The sequence below is a fragment of the Rhinoraja longicauda genome, chromosome 13 (genome assembly GCF_053455715.1).
Source record: "Rhinoraja longicauda isolate Sanriku21f chromosome 13, sRhiLon1.1, whole genome shotgun sequence".
Lineage (NCBI taxonomy): Eukaryota > Metazoa > Chordata > Chondrichthyes > Rajiformes > Arhynchobatidae > Rhinoraja > Rhinoraja longicauda.
Window position 1 is genome coordinate 31,269,784 of NC_135965.1, and position 27,910 is coordinate 31,297,693.

The window sequence follows — 27,910 nt, forward strand, 5'->3', positions numbered from 1 at the left end:
ATTCTGAGCTGTCATGGAAAGAGATTACCAGGTGGACTAAGGAAGAGATTCAAGAATGTGCTCAAAACTATCCTGCAGAAATGTAATCACCCCAACCTCCTCCCTCGTCCCCCTTCACTCCCACTGACTCCTGGGCCAAGACCACTCCAAGTAGAAAAGGCACATTTGGACAGCATTGAGCATTTCAAGCATAAACATCAGGTGCACTCAGAGGCCCTGTGTAATTGGCAGAAGCAACACACAACAGCGGTAGCATTACTGCCTGTTGTGGTGACCGTATAATAACAGAAGCCTTACACCTGGATAACGATCCAAAGACTTTATTAACTACAAAGCAAGCACGACCTCACGCCTGCACGTTCCACTTACACTAACCCGAATCTCGCAAGCAGTGGTCACTCAAAAGCTAAAGGGGCGTAACTACAAAAGCATGACGCATAACATGAGTGACACCATTACAGTAATCTACACCCCCCTCTTAAAGAATCAACAGCGATACAGACCCATAAACTAATCACGTCATGTATAACAACCGATGACAAACTGGAGGAAAGTTAAACATAGTCCGGATACTTCACAACCGGCCTGCAAACACGACCAGCACGTGTACGATAGAAACCATTTCCATTCTTCTTAACCGGGGAGAGAGCAGGTGATTCCACAGGTGAGGGAGACTGAATCAATGTCCCTGGAGAAGAAGCAGGAAACTGTGGAACAGGCGATGAAGATGGAGGCGAAGATGGAACAGGCAGAGGAGCTATTGCAGACATAGATTGTTGAGTTGGCAAAAGCATGCCACTTAACAGAATGGTGTCTCTGGGTGTACTTACTCCCGTATCTGAGCCCCCAGACTGGGTCTCCACAATGGTTGTCGCTGCTAAGAAGAACAGAGACGAGATACGAATTTGTATCAATCCCAAGGACTTAAACACAGCGATCAAACGACCACGTTATCCCATGCGCACTGTGGATGAGATTGCTGCGCAGATGGCCGAAGCAACTGTATTCACGGTGCTAGATGCCAAGAGTTCATTTTGGCAGATTCCACTGGAACATAACTCCTCTAAGCTGACAACTTTCAGCCCTTCTGTCTGTCCTCTGTCTACAGACTGTGATTTTACACATCAAGTTCTGACACAATACGAAGACTTTATTAACTACATAGCAAGCCCGACCTCACGCCTGCACGTTCCACTTACACTAACCCGAATCTCGCAAGCAGTGGTCATCAGTCAATTCAGCTATGTGACTCAGCCATTACACTAATCTACACTGCCTTACAGCGCCAGATTCCCGTTTCCATCCTGAGTATGGGTGCTATCTGTATGGAGTTTGTTCGTTCTCCCTGTGGCCGCGTGACTTTTCTCCAGGAGCTCCAGTTTCCTCCCATTCTCCAAAGATGTACAGTTTTGTAGGTTAATTGGCTTCAGTAAAGATTGTAAATTGTCCCTAGTGTGTAGTATAGTGACAGTGCATGGGGATCACTGGTCGGCATCGACTCAGTAGGCTGAAGGACCTGTTTCCATGCTGTACCTCAAAAGTAAACTAAAATAAAAGATACCCAGCTGCTTTTGCCCCATCAGCCACCTCCATCCTAACTATGGAAACACTATAGTTCCCCGATTAATCTTTTTAGAGGCTCAGAACTCAAAAAACAAAGAGTAAAAGGAAATCATTCTTAATCCTGAGAAGCTGCCTAAAACCAATAAGAAATCACCCGTTTCAGTCCTCCTGTTGCAAGTGTGGATGCACTTTTCTTGATTGGCAATTATGAAGTAATTTGCATTATGCAGAAACATTACATATTAAAAGATTACAAAAAGAGTAGACAATTATCTTGAATGCACTTTATTTTAGACTACGTTGCAAATATGAAATAATACCTCTACCAAACTATTCATCCCATTCACAAATCAGAATGGTTAATATATGCCCCATTCACAATAATGCCCTAAGCCACCCAAGAATTAGTTGGAGAAATAGTATCATAGTTTCTTCAAGCGGATGTCATATTTCTGAGCATTATTTGCTCTGAAGGAAGGGCAGGTTGGAATCTGACAGAGTCCTGGTAATTTATCTGATGCATAAGTGACATTCCAGAGCAAGCTGGTGGAAAGAACATTGTATGTATGTATGGTTTATATCTGTTGCTCTATGTATCTTGGATTGAGTTACAAAATGGAATATATTCTAAGACTTTGTGTTTTTAGGAAGCAAATACAGAACTCAAATAATATTATAGGCTGAGTTAATGGTTTGCAAATAATTCACTGAATCTCTAAATTTATTTCTGATTTTCACATGCACGGATTCTATTTTTTTTAAAAAAGTGCTTCATTAGTTTGTGGGAGTGCTTTTACTGCATTAGATACTCATTTGTTTCACAGTGGCAGATTTCATGGCCTGTGCACTTTGCCTTTTATACCTACTAGAACTGATAGATCAGGTTTGGAGGGAAATGGACCAAGCGCAGGCGAGTGTGACTAATGTAGCTGGGACATTGTTGGCCAGTGTGGGAGAGTTGGGCCAAAGGGCCTGTTTCTACACTGTATCACTCTATGACTCTACTGTCAATTTCTCTGAAAGTGTTATGATCCCAGTATAATCAATGCAAATTTATCAAGTGATAATTCACAGTTCAATACCATGAAATAACAGTAAAGTTGTATCATCACCAATCCAAGTCAATGAACTCGCTTACAAAAGATTTAATCAATCTTTCTGTGCACTGTCTTTCCATAAACATTTTATTTCCATACACGATCTAACATCCCTGGAACTGAAGCCAATCCAAAGCCAGTAGGGTTTCATCGGATAAAATGATCCAGCTGCCCCACAATCTGAGCTTTTCTGACTCCTTCCTGGGTCTGTGGAAGAAATCAGAATCCTACCCCCTAACAGTTAAACAATTCTCAGTCATATTATATTGAGCTACAAACAACAATCTACATGGCTCTTCAGGGTGCGGCCGACGTCACTCATCGTCTTCCACGTCCACTGTCCCCTGAGGTGACAGTCCTCCAGCTTCTTCAATGGCAAAGTCATCATCTTCTGGATTTCTGAAGGTAAAATCGGCAGAGTTTTAAATTATGTTCACAGCCTAACTCCACACGTCCACCAAACAACATGTAGCCTATGCCAATTATCCAACAAATTCTATTCCATGCTGAATAAATCATGATGAGGGATCAATCAATGTTTATTTATTACAGTGAAACATCGTTCAAATGGAACATGCAATTACTATCCAATGCCAGCAACAGAAAAATCCTCTGCTGCAATCATATAAATATTTTTTGTAAATGTCACAGGTGAAAGTTATAAGGTTCATCATATATAATAATAATAATATATTCCTTTATTCGTCCCACACCGGGGAAATTTACAGTGTTCAAGAGAGCAAGAGATCGTTCATCATAAATAAAAGATACATAAATTGTCATCAGTTTTCTGTGTGTTCTTAGCTGTTATTGTTGACTCGTCTGCTGGGAGCAGTGCTGGTTGTGCAATCTCACAGCAGCGGGAAGGAAGGACCTCCTATATCTCTCCTTCACGCGCTTGGGGTGAAGGAGTCTGTCACTGAAGGAGCTACTCAGTCCAGTGACAGAGTCCTGCATGGGGTGGGAGACGTTGTCCAACAGCGATGTTAGTTTTGCCATCATCCTCCTCTCTCCCACCACCTGCACTGCGTTGAGGGGGCAACCCAGGACAGAGCTGGCCTTCCTGACCAGCTTGTTGAGTCTCTTCCCTTCCGCCGCTGAGATGCTGCTGCTCCAGCAGACCACTCCATAGACAATGGCTGATGCAACCACCGTGTTGTAGAAGGTCCTTAGTAGTGCCCCCTGCACTCCAAAGGACCTGAGTCTCCTTAGCAGATAAAGTCTGCTCTGGCCCTTTCTGTACAGCGCATCGGTGTTTTCAGTCCAGTCCAGTTTATTGTTGAGGTAGACACCCAGGTACTTATAAGAATCTATCCTCTCGATGTCCATTCCCTGGATGTTCACCGGTGTCGGGGGGATCTGGCGGCGCCTGCGGAAATCTACCACCATCTCCCTGGTTTTCCCCGCGTTGATCCGGAGGCAGTTCCGCTGGCACCAGTCCACAATCTCCTTGATCAGTTCTCTGTACTCCCTGTCCTCGTCACCCGTAATGAGGCCGACGATGGCAGAGTCGTCAGAGAACTTCTGTAGATAGGAGTCTGCAGAGCTGTGCCTGAAGTCCGCAGTGTACAGGGTGAACAAGAACTGTTCCCTGTGGAACCCCAGTGCTTTAGGTAGGCCCTTCAATTATCTCCCTCTGTTCCAGAGAAAACAATCTTTGCTTATCCAATCTTTCCTCACAGCCACATTTTCTCTGTCCTGACAACATTTTCAAAACCTTCCTCTCCAACGTAATCACATCTTTCCTATAGAGTAGTGATTAGAAAAGCATTTTTGACTCAAGCCCAGGCCTAACTAATATTCTATGTACGTTTAGTAAACCCTCTTTGCTCTTTTATTCTGTGCCTTGACAAATAAAGGAAAGCTTCCTAAATATCACTTCAATATCCTTATTGATCTGTCCTGCTACATGTGGGGTCTGTGGATATATATTCAGAAGTTTCTCTGCTCCTCCATGTTGGGGATTATTTGGACATCTTCAGGACTTATGGAATAGGGGTAGAAGCTAGTTAATCCAAATAAGAACCAGTCTTTAAAAAAAACTTCACAGTGCAACAGGCACTGATGTTTTAAGACCAAAGAAACCAGCCATTGGCTCTTGGACCTAATTCTGTAACAAAAGATGTGTATTTTTGGTAGACACAAGGAACTGCAGATGCTAGCTTACAAACAAAAAGACAGAGTGCTGGAGTAACCACAGATCAGGCAGCATCTCTGGAGGTAATGGAGGTAATGGATAGATGAGGTCTTCAGACTGATCTCTAGCTAATATTGGGGAGAAAGCTGGAAGAATGGTGGGGTGGGACAAAACCAGACAAGTGAACAGCAGGAAGCACAGAGGGGAACAGTGAGAGTGTCTGGGGTTTCATGCTCCACACTCCTTGTATCAGCCCCTGGCAACTGAATATTCAGAGAGGCTCTCTCCATTTGGATGAATTCCATGGTAAATGGCAACTTTACAACAGTTGCCCATCTACAATCAAAATGTTAAAGATAATCGTAGCCATTGAAACTACATTGAAATTGCTGTTAAATGTTTCTTGTTGCCTTTGTGTTTAAAACAGAAAACATACTTGACTACCTCAAGTGACAAAAGTAACTAGCTGAGATGGTCATCTTGATCAGCATGGATGAGTTGGGCCAAAAGGTCCGTTTCCATGTTGATGAACTCTATGACTCTTTTACAGTACTGTTGAGTGTCAGAAGAGGATAAATGGATTCTTCAGAGGATCTGCTTGCATTGAATAAAATCATTTTACATTTAGCATCTTCATTCTCCAGTGGCCTGGTCACAGTAACAGCACTCCACATCATTCAATGTCCTGCTACTTATTTATTTACTTGCCTTGTTGCTCCTCCCTAAGTGGGCTAATTCCACACTCCTTGACCAGATCATCTATAACTTCCTGCAGTCTCATGTTTTGTTCTTCCCTGTCAACCACACGGCCAATCTTTGTATCCACTTCAGATCTCCTCACCATTCCCACCCCCACATTTAGGTCTATTAAGTCATTAATAAAACTTTACAAAAAGCAAGGGGCTGTGCATGGAAGTACGTGGAACCCCACTGGTAACAATCTTCCAGTCACAAAAACAACCAACCACCATTACTTTGCTTCTTGCCACTGAACCAATTTTTCAATTCCATTTGGTATTCTTTATTATACCCTTGGGTTTTTACTTTTTTTTCATACCCTGTCATATGTGGCCATGTCAAAAATCTTGCTATAATCCATGTAGACCACAATAAATGTGCTGCTCTCATTATTATCTGCTCAAATGACAATAGCAGTGTAAACAACTACGGTAAATCCAAATGAACAGCTGAATATCAACAAAGGCAAAATATTTTCCATCCCAGTCAATAAAAAACAATAATTCAATAAAGTCTTGACCTTGTTCAAAAGACATTAAATTCCCAAGCAATAAAACCTTTGTCCAAACTTTGAAAATTAAATATCAATCATTGAAGAGAAAAGTATAAAATATAAATGTCATTTGCTAAATATTAAATCCTATGAAATAAAAACACGACAGTGAATGCGGCCAGTGATCTCATTTCCATAAACTGATGATAAAACCCATTTGCAGAGTAGGTTTTGCTAGGTTAATTCCCGGAATGGCGGGACTGTCATATGTTGAAAGACTGGAGTGACTAGGCTTGTATACACTGGAATTTAGACGGATGAGAGGGGATCTTATTGAAGCACACAAAATTATTAAGGGATTGGACACATTAGAGGCAGGAAACATGTTCCCAATGTTGGAGGAGTCCAGAACCAGGGGCCACAGTTTAAGAATAAGGTGTAGGCCATTTAGAACGGAGATGAGGAAAAATCTTTTCAGTCAGAGTTGTGAATCTGTGGAATTCTCTGCCTCAGAGGGCAGTGGAGGCCACTTCTCTGGGTGCTTTCAATGGAGAGATAGATAGAGCTCTTAAAGATAGGGGGTATGGGGAGAAGGCAGGAACGGGGTACTGATTGTGAATGATCAGCCATGATCACATTGAATGATGTTACTGGCTCGAAGGGTTGAATGGCCTATTCCTGCACCTATTGTCTATTGTAAATTATTTTCCTTGTCCAGCAGAGTAACTTTCCAATCGATACTGTGCGGTTAGAAGTAATTTACTCTAGTACATTCTTGCTAACAGCTTACCAGCATTGGAAAATAAATATTAAAAATTAGAAATATAATCCCGTGTCCCACAGGTTTTCTTTGCCGAGACCTATCTATAACATATCAGGCCCAAAGCAAACTTCCTCAAACCATGTTTTTTAATAAAGCCTGTCAAAAAAAGATATTAAAAAATTAAAATAAATATTCTTACTTGTTACATTCTGTGCAAAGGAATTCCATGGTGAGAGATCCAAAGAGGCATCATGCAAGAAAAATAAAATTAGCCCAGTTATCACTTCACATGTGATTAATTCTCTGCAATGAAATGCAAGATTGCGGAGTCACCCAGCAGTTTCTGTTGATTAGATTAACACAAGATCCACTAATTCTTTCTTACTCCTATTACTGAATTCTCATTCACCCACTTCAAATCTCTTCCAGTCTGTACTGACCAGTAGAATGCTTAAGGCTGCCAAAGAATATAAAAATGTATTTTGGCATTATTTTGATTTAGCTGTTCAGGTTTCATTTATTTAATTGCTCTACTTTGAGTAAGTTTTATTTAATCTGCCTACTTATTTAATTATACTACTTAACCCAGTGATGATAGATGCATTGGTTTTGATGGGTATTTGATGGTCAGTATGGTCAGGGTGTTTCTGTGTTTTAAGACTCTGACTGAATGATGCCTTTAAACTACTGACTATTGCCATGGGGTTTATAGGCACCTGAGAGCCCGTCTTACTGATCTGTTAAATAGGCCCAGTCATCACAATAACAGACGGATAATCCCCACAGAAGTTTCAAGGTTAATTCCCATTCATTTCTGATTCAATCCCAGAGGTTCAAAAATAAATCTTCAAGCATTTTCGTCATTGTGTTTAGGACTAGACTCAGATGATTGTGTTAGGCTTTGGGGAAAAAAGGTGGCTGTGGGTATTGAGGTGTCAGACCAGATAGCAAACGAGGTAGTTGGCTGCAGGTAAATGTTGCTTCCCCACTCCTAAAGCTCACCGCAGGTCTTTACCATCACCAAACTTGAGGGACATTAGGCCAATGCAGCACAGTATTTATTGGGGGGGTGAGGGGGTGGGGGGGAGGAGAAGGGGGATCATGAGGCCATCACTCGTGCTGCATTTGTGGCGCAACTCCCTGTGAAAGTTCTCGCCAAATATGAAGTTGTACACCATGGTAACAAATCACAAATAGATCAGGCCAAAGAAGATTCCGCAATAATCTTATTCATAATTGATACCCACCAGGGTTGGGGTGCATGAGCAGAAAGGGTATTTCCACAGTGGCCTCACTGCAAACAAAGAAAAGGCATCAGCAGTTGAGACTTAAACATTTCACGATATAAGAATGCTGCCATTGGGTCAGCAGCACACTTTGCATCAAATCCAAACGGATTTCCTGATCTCTAGCTATTAAAAGAACAAATTTGCGTGGATATGAAACCTTTCAGTCCCATTCAGGGAATGCCTGCAGTCATTTTTTAAAAGAGAGCTCTCACAATGGGAATAAAATAGAAGACCAAATTACCTGCATTTGTGATGGGGATGAGGAAAATCTGTTGGCCAGGACATTGAGTAATCTCCCCTGAGCTACAGGTAATGTCTTGGGATTTTTGGTGCTTACGTGGAAGTGCAGCATTCTTTCTGCCAACCTAATTTCTGTACACGAGGGGAAATGTTTAGCTTGACTGCCTGGACAGAACAGATGACAATGGGATGAAAATCAGGCAAGTCCAGCAAGTGGTGCATAACCCTGGGTGATTAAAATGCAAATTACTCTGTTGAATGGAGTTTTAAACCATAGTCTTTTGATTCAGAGAATAGAAAGCATTCACTGGCTCATATGGCTTGGTCATTTACTATATGATGATGCATGCAATGTATTATGTAATACCCCAGGAGGCTTGGAGATTGAATGGTACATAATACAATGCGTGCATACCTTATACATTCTGCACATTATCTGTTCTTCCTCAGCTACATCGTGCTAACTCATGGCACACAATTTGTCAGATACTTTATGTGGTAAGCCTGCATACTTTGCACTGTTTTATGTGCAGAATAAGAGAAGATACTCTTGTTCCACATGTATCACCGATTCAGAGAAATTAGTAAAAAGTTTAGCGAGAGGCTTTAATTAAGGAAGGATACTGGCCATTTAATATAACAGTACTCACTTGGTAGAAATGTCACCCAACATGCTGCAAGACAGAACAGATGAAATGTCAAGGTTAATATCATGCATGATTGATGAATGTATTTCAATTCGTTCCACACAGCTTACATTTAAATATCTTCCCAGAGAGAATATGGAGTGTACCCTGGGTAGCGACACACCAGAAGTTGCAATGCACCAAGAGTGTCTGAGGAGTGGTCTGGTGATAGAAGTTGAGGGAGATGCGAGATAGAGCACAGCTTGGCATTTAATAAATGAAGAGCCAGGTGCCTCAGAACTACTTAACTGTTTCTAATTCATATACAGCAAGTTACCAGCAACGACAATGACCAGCTCTCAGTGATGTTGATTGGTCTTGTTAAATGGTACCTTGATAATTTTATATCCACCTGAAAGGGCTGACAGAGCATCTGTTTAACATGTCATCCTGCATTACATGGTGAACTTTGTCTCCAAAGTGGAGCTTAAAGCCATGAGTTTCTGACCCAGATTTAACAGTGCAACCATCAAGTCAAGCATGACTGTAATGAAGCAGAGACCACAACTTAAAAAGATTTACGCTTAAACTTTAAGGTTTGTCCTGGATTGAAGTTCTGGGACTGCCTGCAGGAGAGATTCAGACTCCCTGTGATTCAGATTTTATACTCAGATGAATACCGAGGCTACCTGGCTTAGAAAGTCAATCATACAGCTCATAAGGACTAAATGGTGGTATAAAAATGGTGGTATAAAAATAATAAAAAGATTAACTAAAGTTAGCATTTTCAAATGTGCAAGGTGTAGATTAGGAAATTGAACTGTGTGATTCCATGTGCATGATGCTTCATTGCATAGGCAGCTGAGCATGCATCATTGATATTAATTTGCATACAAGGCATGTCTGATGTTGCTGCTGCAATACTGGAGTGTCCATAGGCAACTGAACATGACAGTGAGCCTTAACAGCAGGTGGACAGGCCAGCTAAGTGCCATTGAAAGGGATAGTAAGCATTTGTGGGAAGTGTGGGTTTCAGACCCCACACTCGACAGGGATAGATTATTTTCTAATGTACCCAACAATTGATTCTGCAGGAAGGGGCTAAATCGTGTAATGGTCATGATTCCCAATTCCTAACTGCCAGAAAGTGAGAGTGAGAATTGGAAATCTGAGTGTTCACTTCTACGACCACACCAACCTTCCCATCATTCGGTGAACCACAATCACCTTACCACTTGTAGTGGTGGTTCCTAAGAAAATAACTTCCCTACTGTCTCAGAGGAAATGGGGGAGCTATTCAGCTAGTCCACTGAACAGTGCCTGTATAACATGCGGTTCCAAGTGTAATACAACTTTCAGTCCTTGATGGTGGAATCTGTGATTTTGTGTGTGAGTGCATCCAGACTCTGCTTGTGCGTCTGGATTAGGTTCCCACTAATCTCCCTCTGTGAATATAAACAAAACTATCATCGCTATTACAAATCAAAATAAAATATGATCCTGTACACAGGGTCATACAGAGTTGCAAAGTAGATTTTTGAGTGTAAGATGTGTGAATTTGTTACTAGTTAAAACCAATTTGTACACCACTCACCCAGGGATCAGCAAGCTGGCTTTCATGGCGTAGGACACCAACATCCCTTGAACTTCTCGATCAGTTCCTTCCTTTAAACTGCAATGAAGGAAGGGATGGCATTACACTGCACTGACCAGGTCATAGAGGTCCTTCAGTTTTAGGGAAGGAGTAGCTGTTTTGAATGAATTGTTTAAGTTGTAGCTAGGCACTTAATTGAATAAGTTCCATAAGAACAATTTTTTAATGCCACAGATTGTGCACTCCAAAACATTGCAGTGGTTGAATTCTGTGGCTGGTCCTGCACCATCATGCTAAGCAGTGGTCTTCATCCACAGTACATCATCAATAGTCTGTTTCCTACCAATGGCTTGAATTCATGATTTATTCTACTCCAATTCCATCATTCCCCTTCAAATCTCATGTATTGCAGATTTATAGCACCAAAAATAGAATCTGATTTCTTTTTCATTATTTGATGAAAACTCTTCTGATCCAAAGCATCATGGCAAAACTCTCTCTTTCTCTCCAGCATCACCTCTCCTTAAGGCTTCTTCCACGTTCAGCAAGATGTTCAACAATAGGAGCATCAAAGCTGAGCCCAATTCTACATTCACTTTGAGAAAGAGAGAGGAGGAAGAAAGAATGAGGGGAAAGTTAAGGAGGGAGAGGAAAGAAGATAACTTTGTGAACAAGAGAGATTGGAGAGAAAGAGTAAGATACAGATGAATTGGAAGAGGAAGGGAAACAAACATTTTCCAGTGAGATTTATTGGCTTGTGATCTGGAGTTGTAATCCAAGCTGAATTTCTTATCTGCCAATCCCTGGAGCATTTTAGTGACACACTGGTGTAAATAGTAGAGCTGCTTCCTCAAGGGTCCAAAGGCGCAAATTTATTCCTAACCTCTGGCACTGTCTGTGTGGAGCCTGAGTGTTCTTCCTGAGACTATGTGGGTTTCTCCTGAATGACTCAGTTACCTCTCAGATCCCAGAGATTGTAGGTTAACACTCCACTGTAAATTAACCTTATTGTTCAGGTGAATGTGTAAATCAAGGGACAGTTGATGTGAATGTAAAGAAAATTATATCAAACCTAGTGTTGGATTAATTTAAGTGGGTGTTTGACAGCTGGCGTGGACTCAAGAGGGCCAGTTTCCATATTGTCTCTAACAATATGATTATAATAAAGGAGACAGGGAAGTGAGACTAGACTTTCGAAAAGCCTTTGATAATGTCCCACACGGGAGGATGATGAGCAAAATTAGAGCACATGGTATTGGGGGTAAGGTATTGACATGGATAGAGAATTGGTTGGCAGGCAGGAAGCAAAGAGTAGGAATAAACGGGTCCTTTTCGGAATGGCAGGCAGTGGCGAGTGGAGTGCCACAAGGCTCGGTGCTGGGGCCACAACTATTTATTATATATATTAATGATTTGGATGATGGAATTAGAAGTAAAACTAGCAAGTTTGGGGATGACACAAAGCTGGATGGCAGTGTGAACTGCGAAGAGGATGTTAGGAGGTGGCAGGGTGACTAGGACAGGTTGAATGAGTGGGCAGATGCATGGCAGATGCAGTATAATGTAGATAAATGTGAGGTTATCCACTTTGGCGGCAAAAACAAGGAGACGGATTATTATCTCAATGGTATCAGATTAGGTAAAGGGGAAGTGCAACGAGACCTGGGTGTCCTTGTACACCAGTCACTGAAAGTAAGCATGCAGGTACAGCAGGCAGTGAAGAAAGCTAATGGGATTCAGGGGACTCTCAGTCTGAAGAAGGGTCTCGACCCGATACATCACCCATTCCTTCTCTCCAGAGATGCTGCCTGTCCAGCTGAGTTATTCCAGCATTTTGTATCTATCTTCAGTGTTAATCAGCATCTGCAGTTCATTCCCACACACTCTTTCACTCACTCAGCCTTCAAAATGAAGTACTGTGCTAAACATGTGCGTTCACCAGGTGGAATTCCAACTGACATATGAAACATTTAAACTGATTGAATAGGCAAGACCTAAATAGGAGAGACATAATTTAATCTGGAGTCCTAGATTGGCAATAAGGTGTTGACAGCCCTTTAAATCCCCTTCCCTTTTATATTAATCCCCATCTTGCCCTTTTCTGACAGTCTGTCTGTTTCTTTCATATTCGCACATTTCCCTCAAGTCTCATTTCCCTCCAAACCCCATTCCATTGCTTTCTCTTTGCCCAACCTCCCTCCTCACCCAACCAGGTTCATCCTTGCACCTCACTGCCTCCCCGACATACGATGTCATCATCCAAGTCAAGTCCAAATTCCTTACATGGTGGAAGAAGCCAGGTTAGTGTCCTCCAGTTTGATTTTCCCATCCAGCGCGATGCCATGTTTGCCTCGGTTGCTGGCCAATGAGGGCAAGAGCACATAGGTCTTTGAGAAAGTGGAGCCTGCAGCAATCTGATCACTGTGTATTTAAAACAAAAGGTAATATTTAGAATCACAATTTTATTTGATGGAAGCATATTTCCTCTCATTCAATCAGAATCCCATCCCATCCTGAATCCCATCTAACTCCACACAGCAAGAAGTTATATTCTAATAATGGTGTTATTCCATCAAGGGATGTAATAAATGTAGCACATTTCTTATGTAAGTCCATCTATCAGTCATACATTTACATGGCTTAGATGAAGTTTTGGAGTATGTTGGGGAGGTAAAGTCCTATTACGCATGTTCTTCTCATTCTGTCCAGACCTCAAAGAACTTTAAAAAAACCCACAAAGTACCGGTGTAACTTTGCGGGCCAGGCAGCATCTCTGGAAGACAAGGATAGGCGACGTTTCATGTTGGGACCCTTCTGATATCCAAACGCTACAGAGAGAGCAACCATGTACCTTTTCAACCAATCCAACTGAAGAATTTAGAAATATACAGTGGAAGAACTAAAGTATAAGTTTAATTAGAGAGAGTGAATTCAAGATCAAGTAAGGCACAAAAAAAGAAACAGAAGGAAAGAAAGCACTCATAAAAAAGAAAGAATGTTAAAGAAGAATTTCTAACAATTGAAATCTGAAGAAAATAGACTCTATCGTACCAGAAAGATTATTTGGGTTGAATCTTGGAGAAATTAATGGGAATGTGGGGGAAAACAATTGGATTAGTGAAAATGGGTGTTTGATGGTCAATATGGACCGGCTGTGCCTGAGGGCCTGTTTGCTGAAGGACATGAGGTATGATTTAATCTATTTAAAAGTGAAAGTGATGAGACGCAGAGATATTACATTATTATTAAAATAACAGTGAACCAACACAACTTTGTTGTATCAGGCTCCTAAATTATCTAAGGCAGTCATACAGATGTCAGGATGTTTTATAGCTTTTTTTAGCCCTGGCAGTCCAAAGGGATTATTGAACTTGTACAACCATGTACTTACTTTGCATTCTCCTCTGCAACCACCTCAGTGTATTTATCATTCGAATACAGCACCACAGTGGTTGTTTGTTCAACTGAAAATGAAAAAAAAGGTATTTAGACCATGTGGTATTTATCGGTTAAAAAAAATAATCTGATTTTCTCAGACAAAGTATCAACATTTCCACCGTGACAAATTAGGACATGTGGTTAATAAAATGTGAAGAACCAAGGCAATTTAGAAGGCAACATAAAGAAACTTTCAGAATGACAAATAAACACACTTGACTCTCTCGAACTAGGGATCATTGTTTAAAATACACGGTTGTTCATTTATAACACCTATGGAATGTTTTATTTTCTCTGGGGTTCAGAATCTTTGCCACTCTTCCTCAAAGAGCAGGAATAGATTCTTGATAAGATTAAGAGGGGAATTAGGTTATTACATCTAGATAGAAATGTGATATTTGGGTTACAGTTAATCTCAGTAAATGGTGGAAAAGGCTGCCAGACCTCCTAATCCATCTGCTTGTTCATGCCTTCTATATTAGAGAGTTGATGTGACATTGACACTCACTCGTGCAGCTTTGTTTACACAGAAACTAAGGCAGGCACTTACTCAGAAGCCCACGATGCAATCACTGGCTGCTGGGACAGCGGCATGAGCTTTATCAGATTAAATCTTGATCAGCTTTTATGTACAACAAAGCCGTCCAATGGGGAGAAGGCAAGAGAATGGGGTTGAGAGGGAAAATAGGCCCGCAATGATTAAATGGCAGCATAGTCTCGATGGGCCGAATGTCCTAATTCTGTTCCTTTGTCATATAGTCTTGTAACCACCGTTTTGTCTCCTTCTCACCTCTAGCCTTTGCCGTTTATTCCACTCACCTGACAATCAGCCCACCCTTCACCTGTATTCACCTATCACCCGCTAGACTTTCTTCCTTCCCCACCTCTAATTTCCAGCTCTCCCCACCCAACTCCAATTAGACCCAAAACATTATCTGCCCATTCCCTCCGCAAATGCTGCCTGGCCTGTTGAGTTCAGCACCTTACGTTTTGCTCAACATTCTGTCATCTGCAGTTTCTTGTATCACCAGTGTACTCATACCTGAAACTTTGATGCTCTTCACATGCTTGTTGGAGTTATTTGTCACTTGAACATTGATGCTGATGGGTTCCCCGTGGTAATATATCTGAGGAGTGAAAATAATCATCAGCTTAAATACTGTCCTTTTTTGCCTCCCCTGAAACCAGTCACTCTTTCTAGTTCCTCGTTCAATTGCCAAGCTTCATTCACAAAATGACTGAGAAAAATTCAGCATGGAAACGCACCCGTTCTCCCACTGAGTCCACATTGACCATTGATCACATTGACCATTGATCACTCATTCACACTAGTTCTATGTTATCACACTCTCGCACCCAGTCCCCACATATTAGGGGCAATTGACGGAGGCCAATTAACCTAAAAAAAATTGCGTCTTTGGGATGAGGCAAGAAATTGGAGCACCTGGGAGAAACCCACACGGTCACAGGGAGAATGTACAATCTCGACGCAGTCAGCACCTGAGGTCAGGATCGAAACCAGGTCTCTGGCAAGATGTGGCAGCAGCTTTACCAGCTGTGCCAGTGGACTCTTATCTTTTTTTAAAAATTCAGATTTGGGCATTGTTGGCAATGACAGCATTTATCGCCCGTCGTTCAAAGATATTGTTTGGTAGATAAGCCAGCATTCAAGGAGTGAAGTATTTACTCGAGGCTTCTATCGTGCGGCCCTCACCTCTTTATTCAGGGATGCTGTCAGCTGGAGAGGCTGGTCGGACATGAGGAAATGCTTGCTGATCTGAGCAGTTGGCAGTGGCCCGGCTCGATCTGGAGCATACTGGACTTTACGGATAGTCAGGCGGACTGAACTTCTAGATAAGGAAACAAGACAGACATTTATCAGTCAGAAACCAGCTAAAGTAATTTAAAAAAAATCTGATTATGAAAGTTGATTTCAGTAATATCAGTCACAGAAAGGAACTTTTCACCTTTTCATGCTTGCCAGACATAGAATGTAAAACAGTACAGTGGAACCAGTCCTTCGGCTCCTGATTTCTGTGTTGAAAGTGATGCTACATTTCCCTAATCCGTTCCTGCTGCTCATGATCTACATCTTTTAATTTCCTGTCTATCCGTGTGCCTATCAAAAAAACTCTTAAAATGCCACTATTGTGTATCTGCTTCCACCACCTCTCCTGATAGCATGTCCAGCTGTGGTAGCTGTGTAAAAAAAAACTTGCCCCCTGCACCTCCTTTAAACTTTGCTCCTTTCACCTTAAAGCTGTACTTGCCTGATTCTTAACTCTCTAAATGGACTTCTTGATTAGAAATAATAACTGATTCACAAATTCTTCCTGCATTCAAAAAGTGATTTATTTTATTACACCTCACAATTTAGATACACAGCAAAACTCTTTTTGCTCTGTTTCATTAGCCACTCACAGGGCAGATGAAGGTTAGATGCAATGTAAAAATTCCTACGCAGTACTCAATATCTTTATTGAACATGGATATCGCTGGTAAAGCCAGCATGATTGTACATTCTAAATTGCCTTTAATAAGCTGGTGCCTTGTTACAGGCAAGTGTTGATGTTTTCACGCCCGCTACCTTTGTCCCTCATAGCTGCAGTGATGAAGGGTTTTAGAGGTATTTGGAAGTACTGTTGCGGCGCTAGACAAGTAACTGCAATGTGCTTTATAGTCAAGTCAAGTCAAGTCAATTTTATTTGTATAGCACATTTAAAAACAACCCACGTTGACCAAAGTGCTGTACATCTGTTTAGGTACTAAGGAAAAAAAGAAACATACAGTAACACACAAACATAACAGCACATACAAAACAGTTCACAGCGCCTCCTCAGTGGGCCTCAAACGCTAGGGAGTAGAAATAGGTTTTGAGCCTGGACTTAAAGGAGTCGATGGAGGGGGCAGTTCTGATGGGGAGAGGGATGCTGTTCCACAGTCTAGGAGCTGCAACCGCAAAAGCGGTTATAGATGGTACATACTGCAGCTACTACGCATGGCGGGAGGAGAGAATTAATGTTTCAAGTGATGAATTGGGTACTAATCAAGTGGGTGCCCTGGGTAACGTTAAACTTTCTGAGTGTGTTGGAGCTGCGTTCATTTAGAGAAGTGAACATCTATCATCATGTTTCTGATCTGTGCCATGCAGAGTGGGAAAGCTTTGGGCTAATGCACGCACTATTGGGTATACAGCCTCTAACTTGTCTGGGCGTCTGGTCTAGTTATACCTCTGTTTAGTGGTGATCCCAAGGAGGCTGATGATGAATTATGATAAATTAACTAAAACTAACTAAACTAAACTAGCAAATAGCTTGCACCAATGATTCATTAATGGCCCATTGACAATTCACAATGCTTTGCATCTTTGTTTCACTCATCTCATTTCAGCCGGTAATTATCAAACGTTTAATTATACCGACAGGCAGTCAAATATTTGTGTGCACCGGACCTGACAGGTAGAGGTATGTTATGTGTCACTTGATCACTTATTGTAGAACGTTAGTTTGGCTGAGTTTATTGTCACGTACCTTTTACGGATCTTTTCCTCAAGATTGGGCACACAGAAAGCTATTACCTCAAAATCTACGGAACAATTCTGCAGAGAAATCAGAAACATCAGAAGTTGCAGTTTTCCTGCGGGGGAGGGTAGGTAATAAAGAGATCAGGTCCAGGCTGTGAGTTCATGAACACTGTCAGGTTACAAATCAACGGAAGAATATTCATTGTAAGTGATCAGTCCATTGGGTACAGACCATTTCCAGTTAATGTATTCACCAGAGTGGACCCATTCTAGGTTACAGGACCATGAATGATGATTCATTATGAATTCATGGTCTGTGGAGCAAGTGACACATTCTAGATTATAATCATCTGCGCTGATTAATTGATGATAATTTGTTCTAAATTGCAGATTCAGGGTCTCATTCTAGATTATAAATTCATGCACTAAATTTCTCATTTTCAAGTACTTGCTCACTATCTTCAGAGTCACTTATAGAATGAGCTTGTGACATTTTTTTCAGATGGAATATGCCAGATTCCAACAACTCCAAGTCAAAGAATGCCTCACCACTCACTTAGATTTCTTGCCAATTATATTGAATCAGTGGTCAGTTATTAATACTACTGTTTAAAAATAAAGATTCACCACTTTAAGACATAGGGGAAACTATTTATTTTCTCTCAGAATCGCCATCTTTTGCAACTCTTCCACAAAGATCTTGGAAGTAGTGCCTTTGAATATATGTTTGGAAGGATTCTTGATATGGGGGCTTAAAGTGAACATGGGTATCTCATTCTATGAGATTATCACTTGACCTCACTTCAAAGAAGAAAAGTCCTAATGCAAAACTCATCTTGTAATGATCCTCATTTCTGGTAAACATCCTTTCAACTGTTTCTCAGGACTTTCCTGACTCGGTGCACCAAACATTGGCCACTATACTTTGACTAAGTAATTAATTTTTAACCTATCCACTTAATCTCATATTCTATGCCTTCAGAAATGCAAATAACCAATATGCCTTATAAGCCACATCATCAACCTCTTCTGTTATTTTGAAGGATTTCTGTGAGGGATACTAATGTTTCTTCTCATCCACACTTTGAAAAATAGTGCCATTTGTACTAAACTGTATTCCAACACTGTCCTTCCACAACTGATATACTTCATACTTTTCAGTTTTGAACTACAACTGACATATCTCATCCTATTTTATCATCCTATTTCTCATTCTTAAGTGTAGCAAGAAAATTTATCCTCAGCAATTACACTGTAAAGTTTTGGATTGTCCTCAAATTTTGTATCCAAGCATCCAAGTTCATAAGGATTGAAGAGCATTGGCCCCAAAAGTTGACATCCGCGAAACAACGCACAACAGCCACATCTGAATAGCACTATTGCTGCCATCCTCAGTTTCCTGCCTCTTAATTACTTCACCTACAGACTGCCAATTTCCCCTTAATTTATCTTAGGTCTTCTCAACAAGCCACCTTGTGGCTCTTCATTGAACTGCTTCACTCTATTATCTTCAGCAGAATCAATCAGGTGAGTTGGTGTAATTTACCTCCTGCAAATCCATTTCACCTCTCTGTGGTCATTCACTGCCTTTCTAATTCACACATTATTTTGTCCCTTATAATGGCTTCTAATCTTTACTTCACCAGTGATCTTAACCTGACTAGCAGATTTCTCCTGCTTGCCCCCTTTCCTTCCTATTCACATTCATATCTGTAGCATTCCTGGCCTACTGTATGATTTCTGCATTCATCAAGACTGTAAGGATTATGGCTGCTGTCTCTACTAGTTCTATCTTTATTTCTCTCACTCTATAGACCAAGTGATTTATTGACCTTAAATGCAATAAATTTCTTACCATGTCGTCCCTAGTGGGGACCTCGAACATGGCTTCCCTTGCTTCTGTAGTGTAACATGTCCAGCGTGCTTTGTGACTCAAAGATTGGCATCCCCAATTTCATTGCATGTTATTCGATATATTAGTTACCAAAATTACAGTACATCGGTTTGGATGCTACTCTGTAACTCATTCTGCATGTGGACCAGGTGCATTTGGCCTATTCTACACAACCAAAATATTTTTTTTAATGTAAATTAGCATTAAGGGAAATCTAGAAATTAAAATTTAAAACAACATTTGAATTTGGACCAGCTTCAATTTCATCAGGTGATCTTTATTTGAGTGTTTTTGGTGGCATTAATAAGGAGCAGTTTTAGACTGTTATAGAACATTCAGCCAACTGTACCGTTGAATCATGACTGGCATTAGAGACCTTACCTTGTCTGGATCATTGACACCAGGCTGAAGACAAACAGAGCAGGGCAGATAATTTGGGAACTGTTAAGAGAAAGGACAGAAATACATATTATGGCAGGACATAAATAACACTTAAAATAAGAACACCTGGTTCTTTTTACGCGAGATTATTAACAACCTGAAAAGAGAAAGGCAAAGCTTGGCCTCCAATCTTCTTCATCAAGCGTTCCTGCATCTTGTTTAATGATTTTGATTCCTCGCTTGTTTGAGGGTACACCTGGATTGTAGACACATACAGGTCCCTTGCAAAAGCCTTTCCGATCATCTCAATTTCCTCAGGTCCATAATGGAAAGTACATTTCAGTCTGCAATAAACTGGGGAGGCAATAATAGTGAAGATTAGAGAGTTAGAAAATAATTTAAGTTACATTGGATATACTGGATATACTGGGCGGTAGCGCAGCGGTAGAGTTGCTGCTTTACAGCGAATGCAGCGCCGGAGACTCAGGTTCGATCCTGACTACGGGTGCTGCACTGTAAGGAGTTTGTACATTCTCCCCGTGACCTGCGTGGGTTTTCTCCGAGATCTTCGGTTTCCTCCCACACTCCAAAGACGTACAGGTATGTAGGTTAATTGGCTGGGTAAATGTAAAAAATTGTCCCTAGTGGGTATAGGATAGTGTTAATGTACGGGGATCGCTGGGCGGCACGGACTTGGAGGGCCGAAAAGGCCTGTTTCCGGCTGTATATATATGATATGGTATGATATGATATGATAAGATAGCTGGTTCTATAAAGGATCAAAGGTGCTGCTTATTGCTGGATCGTTTAGATGTGGGAACCTGATCAGAGGGAACTAACAATTCATTGTGATCTTTCCACAGATTTCTTAGATGCTACTTGGGATTTAACCTGAATTCCTACTATTTAAGCTCGATGAAGCGCCTTTCATGAGCAACTTTGCTGAGTTTTTTGTGGGCTTCAAACATACAGCACAACCCCTTCCCTCAAATTATATTAATCAGGCAGTGCTTTTCATTCCTGAATCTGTATTTATTTGTCTGTAGATTATTACTATTGAGATGAGCTTTGACTCCTGATAATCAGACTCATTGATCTTATTTTGGTAAAAGGCACATTGTGGGTCTTTTGTCTGTGGGTGGTTTATTCCTTCTTTCTTTAGGCACCATTTTCATTTTCCACTGCCAAGCAGGTTGGTAATCTGAGGAAACGACTTTATAATTGAATACCATTAACAATGGGTAGATGAGGTTTCTGTGTTATCAGTACTATGCACAGGAATGCACTGTCTGTTGGGGTGGTGGAATTTAATCCAGAAATAACTTTCAAATGAGGACTGCTTAAATACTTGATAAGGAAATAAATTGTGGAGGTTGGGACTAAATCTGATTGAATAAGGTGTTCAGGGCATTGCCTAGTCGTCTGCTTGGGTGCAAAATCAAACCCAGGGCAACTAGGTTTCCCAGGGCAACTAGGTTTCAGTGATAAACATTGGCCTTAACAGATAGGTCCTCATGTTGAGAATGAATTTAAAAATAAATTACATTAAACAGATCAACATCTCCACAAAAACAGGAATGGAAAGAAGCTGTGCAAGTGAGTAAAATATTTGTCTCCTAACATCAGACGCAGGGGGCTCCATGGTCTCGTGTTTTTAATCATATCATATCATATCATATATATATGTTGAGCAAGAACTCTAACCAAATAGACAATAGACAATAGGTGCATGGGGTAGGCCATTCAGCCCTTTGAGCCAGCACCGCCATTCACTGTGATCATGGCTGATGTGGGTAATGTGGATAAATGTGAGGTTATCCACTTTGGCGGCAAGAACAGGAAAGCAGAGTATTACCTGAATGGTGACCGATTGGGAGAAAGGGAGATGCAACGTGACCTGGGTGTCATGGTGCACCAGTCATTGAAAGCAAGCATGCAGGTGCAGCAGGCAGTGAAGAAAGCGAATGGTATGTTGGCATTCATAGCAAGAGGATTTGAGTTTAGGAGCAGGGAGGTTCTGCTGCAGTTGTACAGGGCCTTGGTGAGACCGCACCTGGAGTATTGTGTGCAGTTTTGGTCTGCTAACCTGAGGAAAGACGTTCTTGCCTTAGAGGGAGTACAGAGAAGGTTCACCAGATTGATCCCTGGGATGGCGGGACTTTCATATGAGGAAAGACTGGGCTTGTACTCGCTGGAATTTAGAAGACTGAGGGGGGATCTTATAGAAACATATAAAATTCTTAAGGGGTTGGAGAGGCTAGATGCGGGAAGATTGTTCCCTATGTTGGGGGAGTCCAGAACCAGGGGTCACAGCTTAAGGATAAGGGGGAAGTCTTTTAGGACCGAGATGAGAAAACATTTCTTCACACAGAGAGTGGTGAGTCTGTGGAATTCTCTGCCACAGAAGGTAGTTGAGGCCAGTTCATTGGCTATATTTAAGAGGGAGTTAGATGTGGCCCTTTTTGCTAAAGGGATCAGGGGGTATGGAGAGAAGGCAGGTACAGGCTACTGAGGTGGATGATCAGCCATGATCATATTGAGTGGCGGTGCAGGCTCGAAGGGCCGAATGGCCTACTCCTGCACCTATTTTCTATGTTTCTATGATCATTTACAATCAGTACCCAGTTCCTGCCTTCTCCCCATACCCCCTGACTCCGCTATTATTAAGAGCTCTATCTAGCTCTCTCTTGAAAGCATCCAGAGAATTGACCTCCACTGCCTTCTGAGGCAGAGAATTCCACAGATTTCCAACTCTCTGAGTGAAAAAGTTTTTCCTCATCTCCGTTCTAAATGGCCTGCCCCTTATTCTGGTCATTCCACTTCCACAGGTTGCCAAGTATTATTGGATTAAAAATGTAATCTTGAGAAGTTTTTCGTTAAAGAATTTTGTACAATTGATAATGCCAGGAAGTTGTAATACTGCAGATGGTAAAGATCTCACCTTTTTGGTCCCTTACATAACCGGTGTCCACCAAAAGCACACCATCTACAGAGAGAAGCAGAATATTTGGTTACTCCGAATCTACATTCAAACCATATATCCCATAAAAAATTATAATTAGCTCAGATTCTTGGAATTAGTTGATCATAACCAATACAGTCTGTGCTCATAACTTTCAGTAACTCATTCCAAGCTGTCTGGTATTGTTGAAAAAATCATTTTAAAATATCCATTTGCACAAGAAACTACATTTTAGAGGAGGACATTCTCCAAATTCTGTCAACAAAATATCCGTCGGTATTAGATATATATAGTTATAGATTTTGAATGAAACATGAGCAAAGGTTTGACCACTCTTCCTTGTTCTATGACAATCCTAGGATACATGTAAGTTTGTGCGTGTGAGAGAGAACTAATACTGCACACCTCAACTACGAAACTATCTCAGCAAAGATCTGCGATGGACTTTGCTGAGGTTATACTACATACTTTAGTTTGCACTATTATGGTTTGGTTACCTTGCATTACTGAAGATTTATTGGATTATTGTTGAGTTGCATTAATGTGCATGTAAAGCGCTAGCAAGAAAGAATTTCATTGTTTCATTCCTCGTGCATTTGACAAATAAATATTCTTAACTCTTGTTTACTGACCTTGCTAGTAGTAAACGTTTCTCCCCATCCACTGACAGAAAATAACTAGGAAGACCTCTTAAACATCACATTACTTTTTCCTGCTCTAGGCAGAATAACGCTTGCCTCTCCGGGATACTGAATGTTCTCAGGCCTGTCATTGTTCTTAAAATTATGTCTCTGCTCTCTCCAAAGTCGCAACTTCCTTCACAGAGCATTGTCAGTGCAAAGCAACACCAAAGATAGGTCATTAAGGTAAACCATCATCCAATGGACATAATTCCACAGGCAGCCACCCCCCCCCCCAAACTGAGAGATATTACCCCCATTGTCGGATAATCAAGATCAGGCCTACCCCCACACTCAGGTGAGTAACATCACCTCGGTGAGGGTCATTACCAGTCAGAATCTGCCCCTCAGAGTGAAAGACACCATCAGACACAAGCATCCCTTGGATGATAGGTGGCTGTTGCAATGAGAGGGAAACTGGTTGGCCTTCTATAGGAAGGAACTGCAGATGCTGGTTTAAACCGAAGATAAACGCAAAAAGCTGGAGTAACTCAGTGGGACAGGCAGCATCTCTGGAGAGGAGGAATTGGTGACGTTTCGGGTCGAGACTCTACCTGCAGACAGGTTAGGTATATGGGAAACGAGAGATGTAGGCGATGATGTGGAGAAATAAAGAACAATGAATGAAAGATATGTAAAAAAGTAACGATGATAAAGGAAGCAGGCCATTGTTAACTGTTTGTAGGGTGAAAATGAGAAGCTAGTGTGACTTGGGTGGGGGAGGGATAGAGAGAGAGGGAATGCCAGGGTTAACTGAAGTGAGAGAAATCAATAATTATACCACTGGGCTGCTTTACGTCCTCATCGTCCACCCTGAGTAGTTCTACAGAACTGGCAAAATTTGCAGCAAAGCGTCAACTACGGTACTCTGAAGCACCAATTGCCACTTTTGATTGTTGTAGTTGGCATACGAAAGAAAGAAGAAGACTGGGCTGTAAGCTGCCCAAGTGAAATATGAGATGCTGTTCCTCCAATTTGCATTTAGCCTCACTCTGACAATGGAGGAGACCTAGGACAGAAAGGTCTGTGTGGGAATGGGAAGGAGAATTCCTTATTAACAGAGATGATAATGAAAGCTAAGGAAGGACATAAATTGCTGAGTTATTGTGGGAATAAATAAAGTTATTTGTAAGATTTACTTGGTGAGTAGTTAATTGTAAGTGATTCACACTTACCCACAGGGTCAATATGGCTGCCATGGTCCACAAAATTTCTTCTGCTCAAGTAGGCAGCAATCTATTAAAGATCAGAAGTAGAAATCATTGGCAGAAGAGGATGATGATTACACTATATCCATCAATTAAATGGCCATAAACAACTTATGCATGAAAATAACAAAGGAAACATTGTTAAAGGTTGAAACAAAATCATGTAAGAGTTTAAACTGATAAGAATGCAGAGGCATGCCCAGTTTAGAGATTAAACATATGAGAATACAGAGACAGGGTTTGTATGGAGTTTAATCTGCTCATAGTATGGAGATAGGACTGGACAAATGGTAAACAGTAATATAAAGAGGCAATGTAGAGGCTTACATGATGAGCTAAAGGAGAGAGGGTTAGTGAAGAGGATGAACTTGACTTGAGAGTCAGATATGTGTGGAAATTATGCTGATGTACAATGACAGGCATAATATAGTGATTACAATAATTTAGAGGTGAAAACAGAAGTGATCTAGGGATTACTCTGATAAGAATGCAGCCGACAGTGTAAAGATAAGACAGGTTTAGTTATAGAATCTGTTTTCTAAACTGATTTTAAACTGATCAGACAAAAAAGTATAGTGTTTGAACTGAATGGACAGTGTAGACTTTCAATTTGTTTGGGGTATAGGGACAGGACCAGTATGGAGTTAAATACTATAACTATGATGTAGAGAACACAGCAGTATGAGTGCAAAGGTAAATGGTAATGGTGAGAGTGGCAATGGGGAGAAACAGGGTCTGATGGAGCCCCACACAAAGCCTATAATCTATAATTTTCTGAAAAGATGGGGTAATCATGGAGAGCAAAAGATATCTGTGTTAACAAGTAATTTAAATCATAATCATACAAAGGGCACTTAAAATGCCTCATGAGTTTCCACATATATCAAGGTAGATAGGATATAAAAGGGAGCAAGATATATTCCAAATGTACCTGCCCTTCAGGAGTTTTGGGGATGCAACCTCAGGAGAGATATATATTAGCCTTGAAGACAGTGTAGCAGAGATTCAAGCAAATGATTCTGAGATTTAACCCATTAGATTATGAGGATAACTTATACAAACTTGAATTGCATTCTCAGAGAATCATATAGCACAGAAATAAGACCTTCGGCCCAACATATTCATAGCAACCATTTTGTCCAGCGTTCCTGAACCCATTTGTCCACATTATGCCTATATCTTCTGTGCCTTGCCTATTTAAATACGCATCTAAATGTCGCTTAAATGTAATTATTGTTTCTGACTCCACTACATCCTCTGGCAGCAAGTTCCAGAGTTTGACCACTGTCAAAAAAAACCTTCCTCTCAAATCCTCTTTAAAACTCTTTCATCTTAATTTAAACCGATACCCTCTTACCCGCAGGGAAAGAGTCCCTGCCTTCAAGTTCCTGGGCACGCATATTGCTGAGGATCTCTCCTGGACCACAAACACCATAGCGGCAGTCAAAAAGGCACAGCAGTGGCTCTACTTTCTGAGGATCCTCAGGAAGAACAACCTGCAAGAGCAGCTGCTAGTGACTTTCTACCGTTGCACCATCGAGTGTGCTGACGTACTGTATTTCTATGTGGTACACCAGCAGCTCAGAGGCAGACAAGAAAGCCCTTCAGAGGGTCATCAACTCTGCAAAGAAAATCATTGGTTGCCCACTGCCCTCTCTAGAAGAACTTTACTCCGTCCGCTGCCTCAGCAGAGCAGCCAACATCCTGAGAGATCCTTCCCACCCTGGTCATCAGCTGCTCGAACTGCTGCCCTCTGGTAGACGGTTCAGATCCATTACATCACGGACTAATAGACTCAAGAACAGCTTCTACCCCAGCGTCATACGTGAGCTGAACACTGCCAGACACTCACATAAAACTGAATGGCGGCGCTGCCATAGCAGCTGCGGCTTACCTGCGGTCCATTTGTCTTTGTGTTTTGTTGTTTTTTTGTGTCTTAATTGTCGATGTGATGTTGTGTTTTTGTGTTTGTGTACTATGTGTGGGTGTGGGGGGGAGGGGGGGAACTGTAAAATTGTAAATATGTGTCCCTTCCGAACAGAAACCCGACCTTTGTTTTCTGGGTGTTGTCTCCGTTCCTGCTGCGGCCTACCATCGGCCCAACTCCTGGAGCTGGCGGCCTCCAGGGCTCTGGTTCGCAGAGCCCGCGGATCGGACTTACCATCAGCGGAGCCGGCCGTCTTCGGAGGCTGCGGGAGCGGCTGCGACTCGTCTTAGGCTCGGGCCGCGTGGATGCCGACATCGGGAGCTCCGGCAGCGGCAGCGTGTTCGCCCGCCCCGGATCGCGGGGCTTGGGTCGCGGACATTTCACCATCCGGCGCGGCCTAAAATATGCCGCAGGATATTTCTCTGCTGGGCGGGGGCTTCAATGTCGGGAGCCACGACCGCCCCGACGTGCAGCAACAGCGGCAGCGTGTTCACCCGCCCCGGATCGCGGGGCTTGGGTCGGCCCGCAGCGGACCGTCCGGCGCGGCCTGGAACCACAACAGCCTGACCGCGGGAGAAGACGGCAGGGGAAGGGAAAAGACATTGTGGCCTTCCATCACAGTGAGGAGAGGACTGGAGGAGACTCACTGTGATGGATGTTTCTTTTTTTGTGTGTTTTTGGGGTTGTGTAATTTGCCTATTTTAATGCTTTATTGTGTAATCTGCCTATTTTAGTGCTTTTATTGTTGGACTGTGGGTGACTGAATTTCGTCCAAAAAACTTTTTGGATGACAAATAAAGCTATCTTGAATCTTGAATCTTGAATCTTGAATGGAAGGAACGGAACTGATCGGAACACTGTCAGTTACTTGTCAGAAAACATAAGCCTCAATTTAATACATGTTTACATCCTACTGTACTTATATTGCTTAACGTTTGCTAAACCTATTACATGTTACACCCGACCGCACCTTATATTTAATTACATTATTTATTTTATTAAAAAAAACGGCACTACCGATGCATTTGCAATATGTTAGCTCTCATTGCTGTGCAATAACTTGCTGTCTTGATTGCACTGTACACTGCCTTGACCGTATTGTAATTGTTTTGTCTATATTGTATTAGAGGTCAGTTTGTTTAATTCAGTAGATTAGGTTTAGCTTGTTATGGATAAAGGTTTATCCTTTGTACTGTCTGCTGTGTGTGATTGCATCATCTGGACTGCTTTAATTTCGCTGTACTTTGTGTAGTGACAATAAAGGTTTTTAACATTTACATTTACATTTCTTTTCGATACTCCTCGCAGGGGAAACCGATTCTGACTATCTATCTAATCAACGCCTTATACGTTTTGT

General features: G+C 41.6%; 1 protein-coding gene across 1 annotated transcript in view; it reads right to left on the reverse strand.

Moving 5' to 3' along the window:
- Positions 1-2,974: 2,974 nt before the first annotated feature.
- LOC144599075 (S-arrestin-like) overlaps positions 2,975-27,910 on the reverse strand; it is a 30,106-nt gene continuing 5,170 nt past the window's right edge. Inside the window, exons 3-16 of the mRNA XM_078409797.1 lie at positions 24,594-24,654; positions 22,718-22,762; positions 19,934-20,130; positions 19,777-19,836; positions 17,509-17,576; positions 15,693-15,828; positions 15,021-15,105; positions 13,932-14,004; positions 12,824-12,961; positions 10,541-10,618; positions 8,971-8,994; positions 8,039-8,085; positions 5,502-5,661; positions 2,975-3,059 (exon numbers count right to left, since the gene is read on the reverse strand). Coding sequence (XP_078265923.1) covers positions 2,975-3,059; positions 5,502-5,661; positions 8,039-8,085; positions 8,971-8,994; positions 10,541-10,618; positions 12,824-12,961; positions 13,932-14,004; positions 15,021-15,105; positions 15,693-15,828; positions 17,509-17,576; positions 19,777-19,836; positions 19,934-20,130; positions 22,718-22,762; positions 24,594-24,654 — 1,257 coding nt within the window. The remainder of the gene's footprint in view (positions 3,060-5,501; positions 5,662-8,038; positions 8,086-8,970; positions 8,995-10,540; positions 10,619-12,823; positions 12,962-13,931; positions 14,005-15,020; positions 15,106-15,692; positions 15,829-17,508; positions 17,577-19,776; positions 19,837-19,933; positions 20,131-22,717; positions 22,763-24,593; positions 24,655-27,910) is intronic.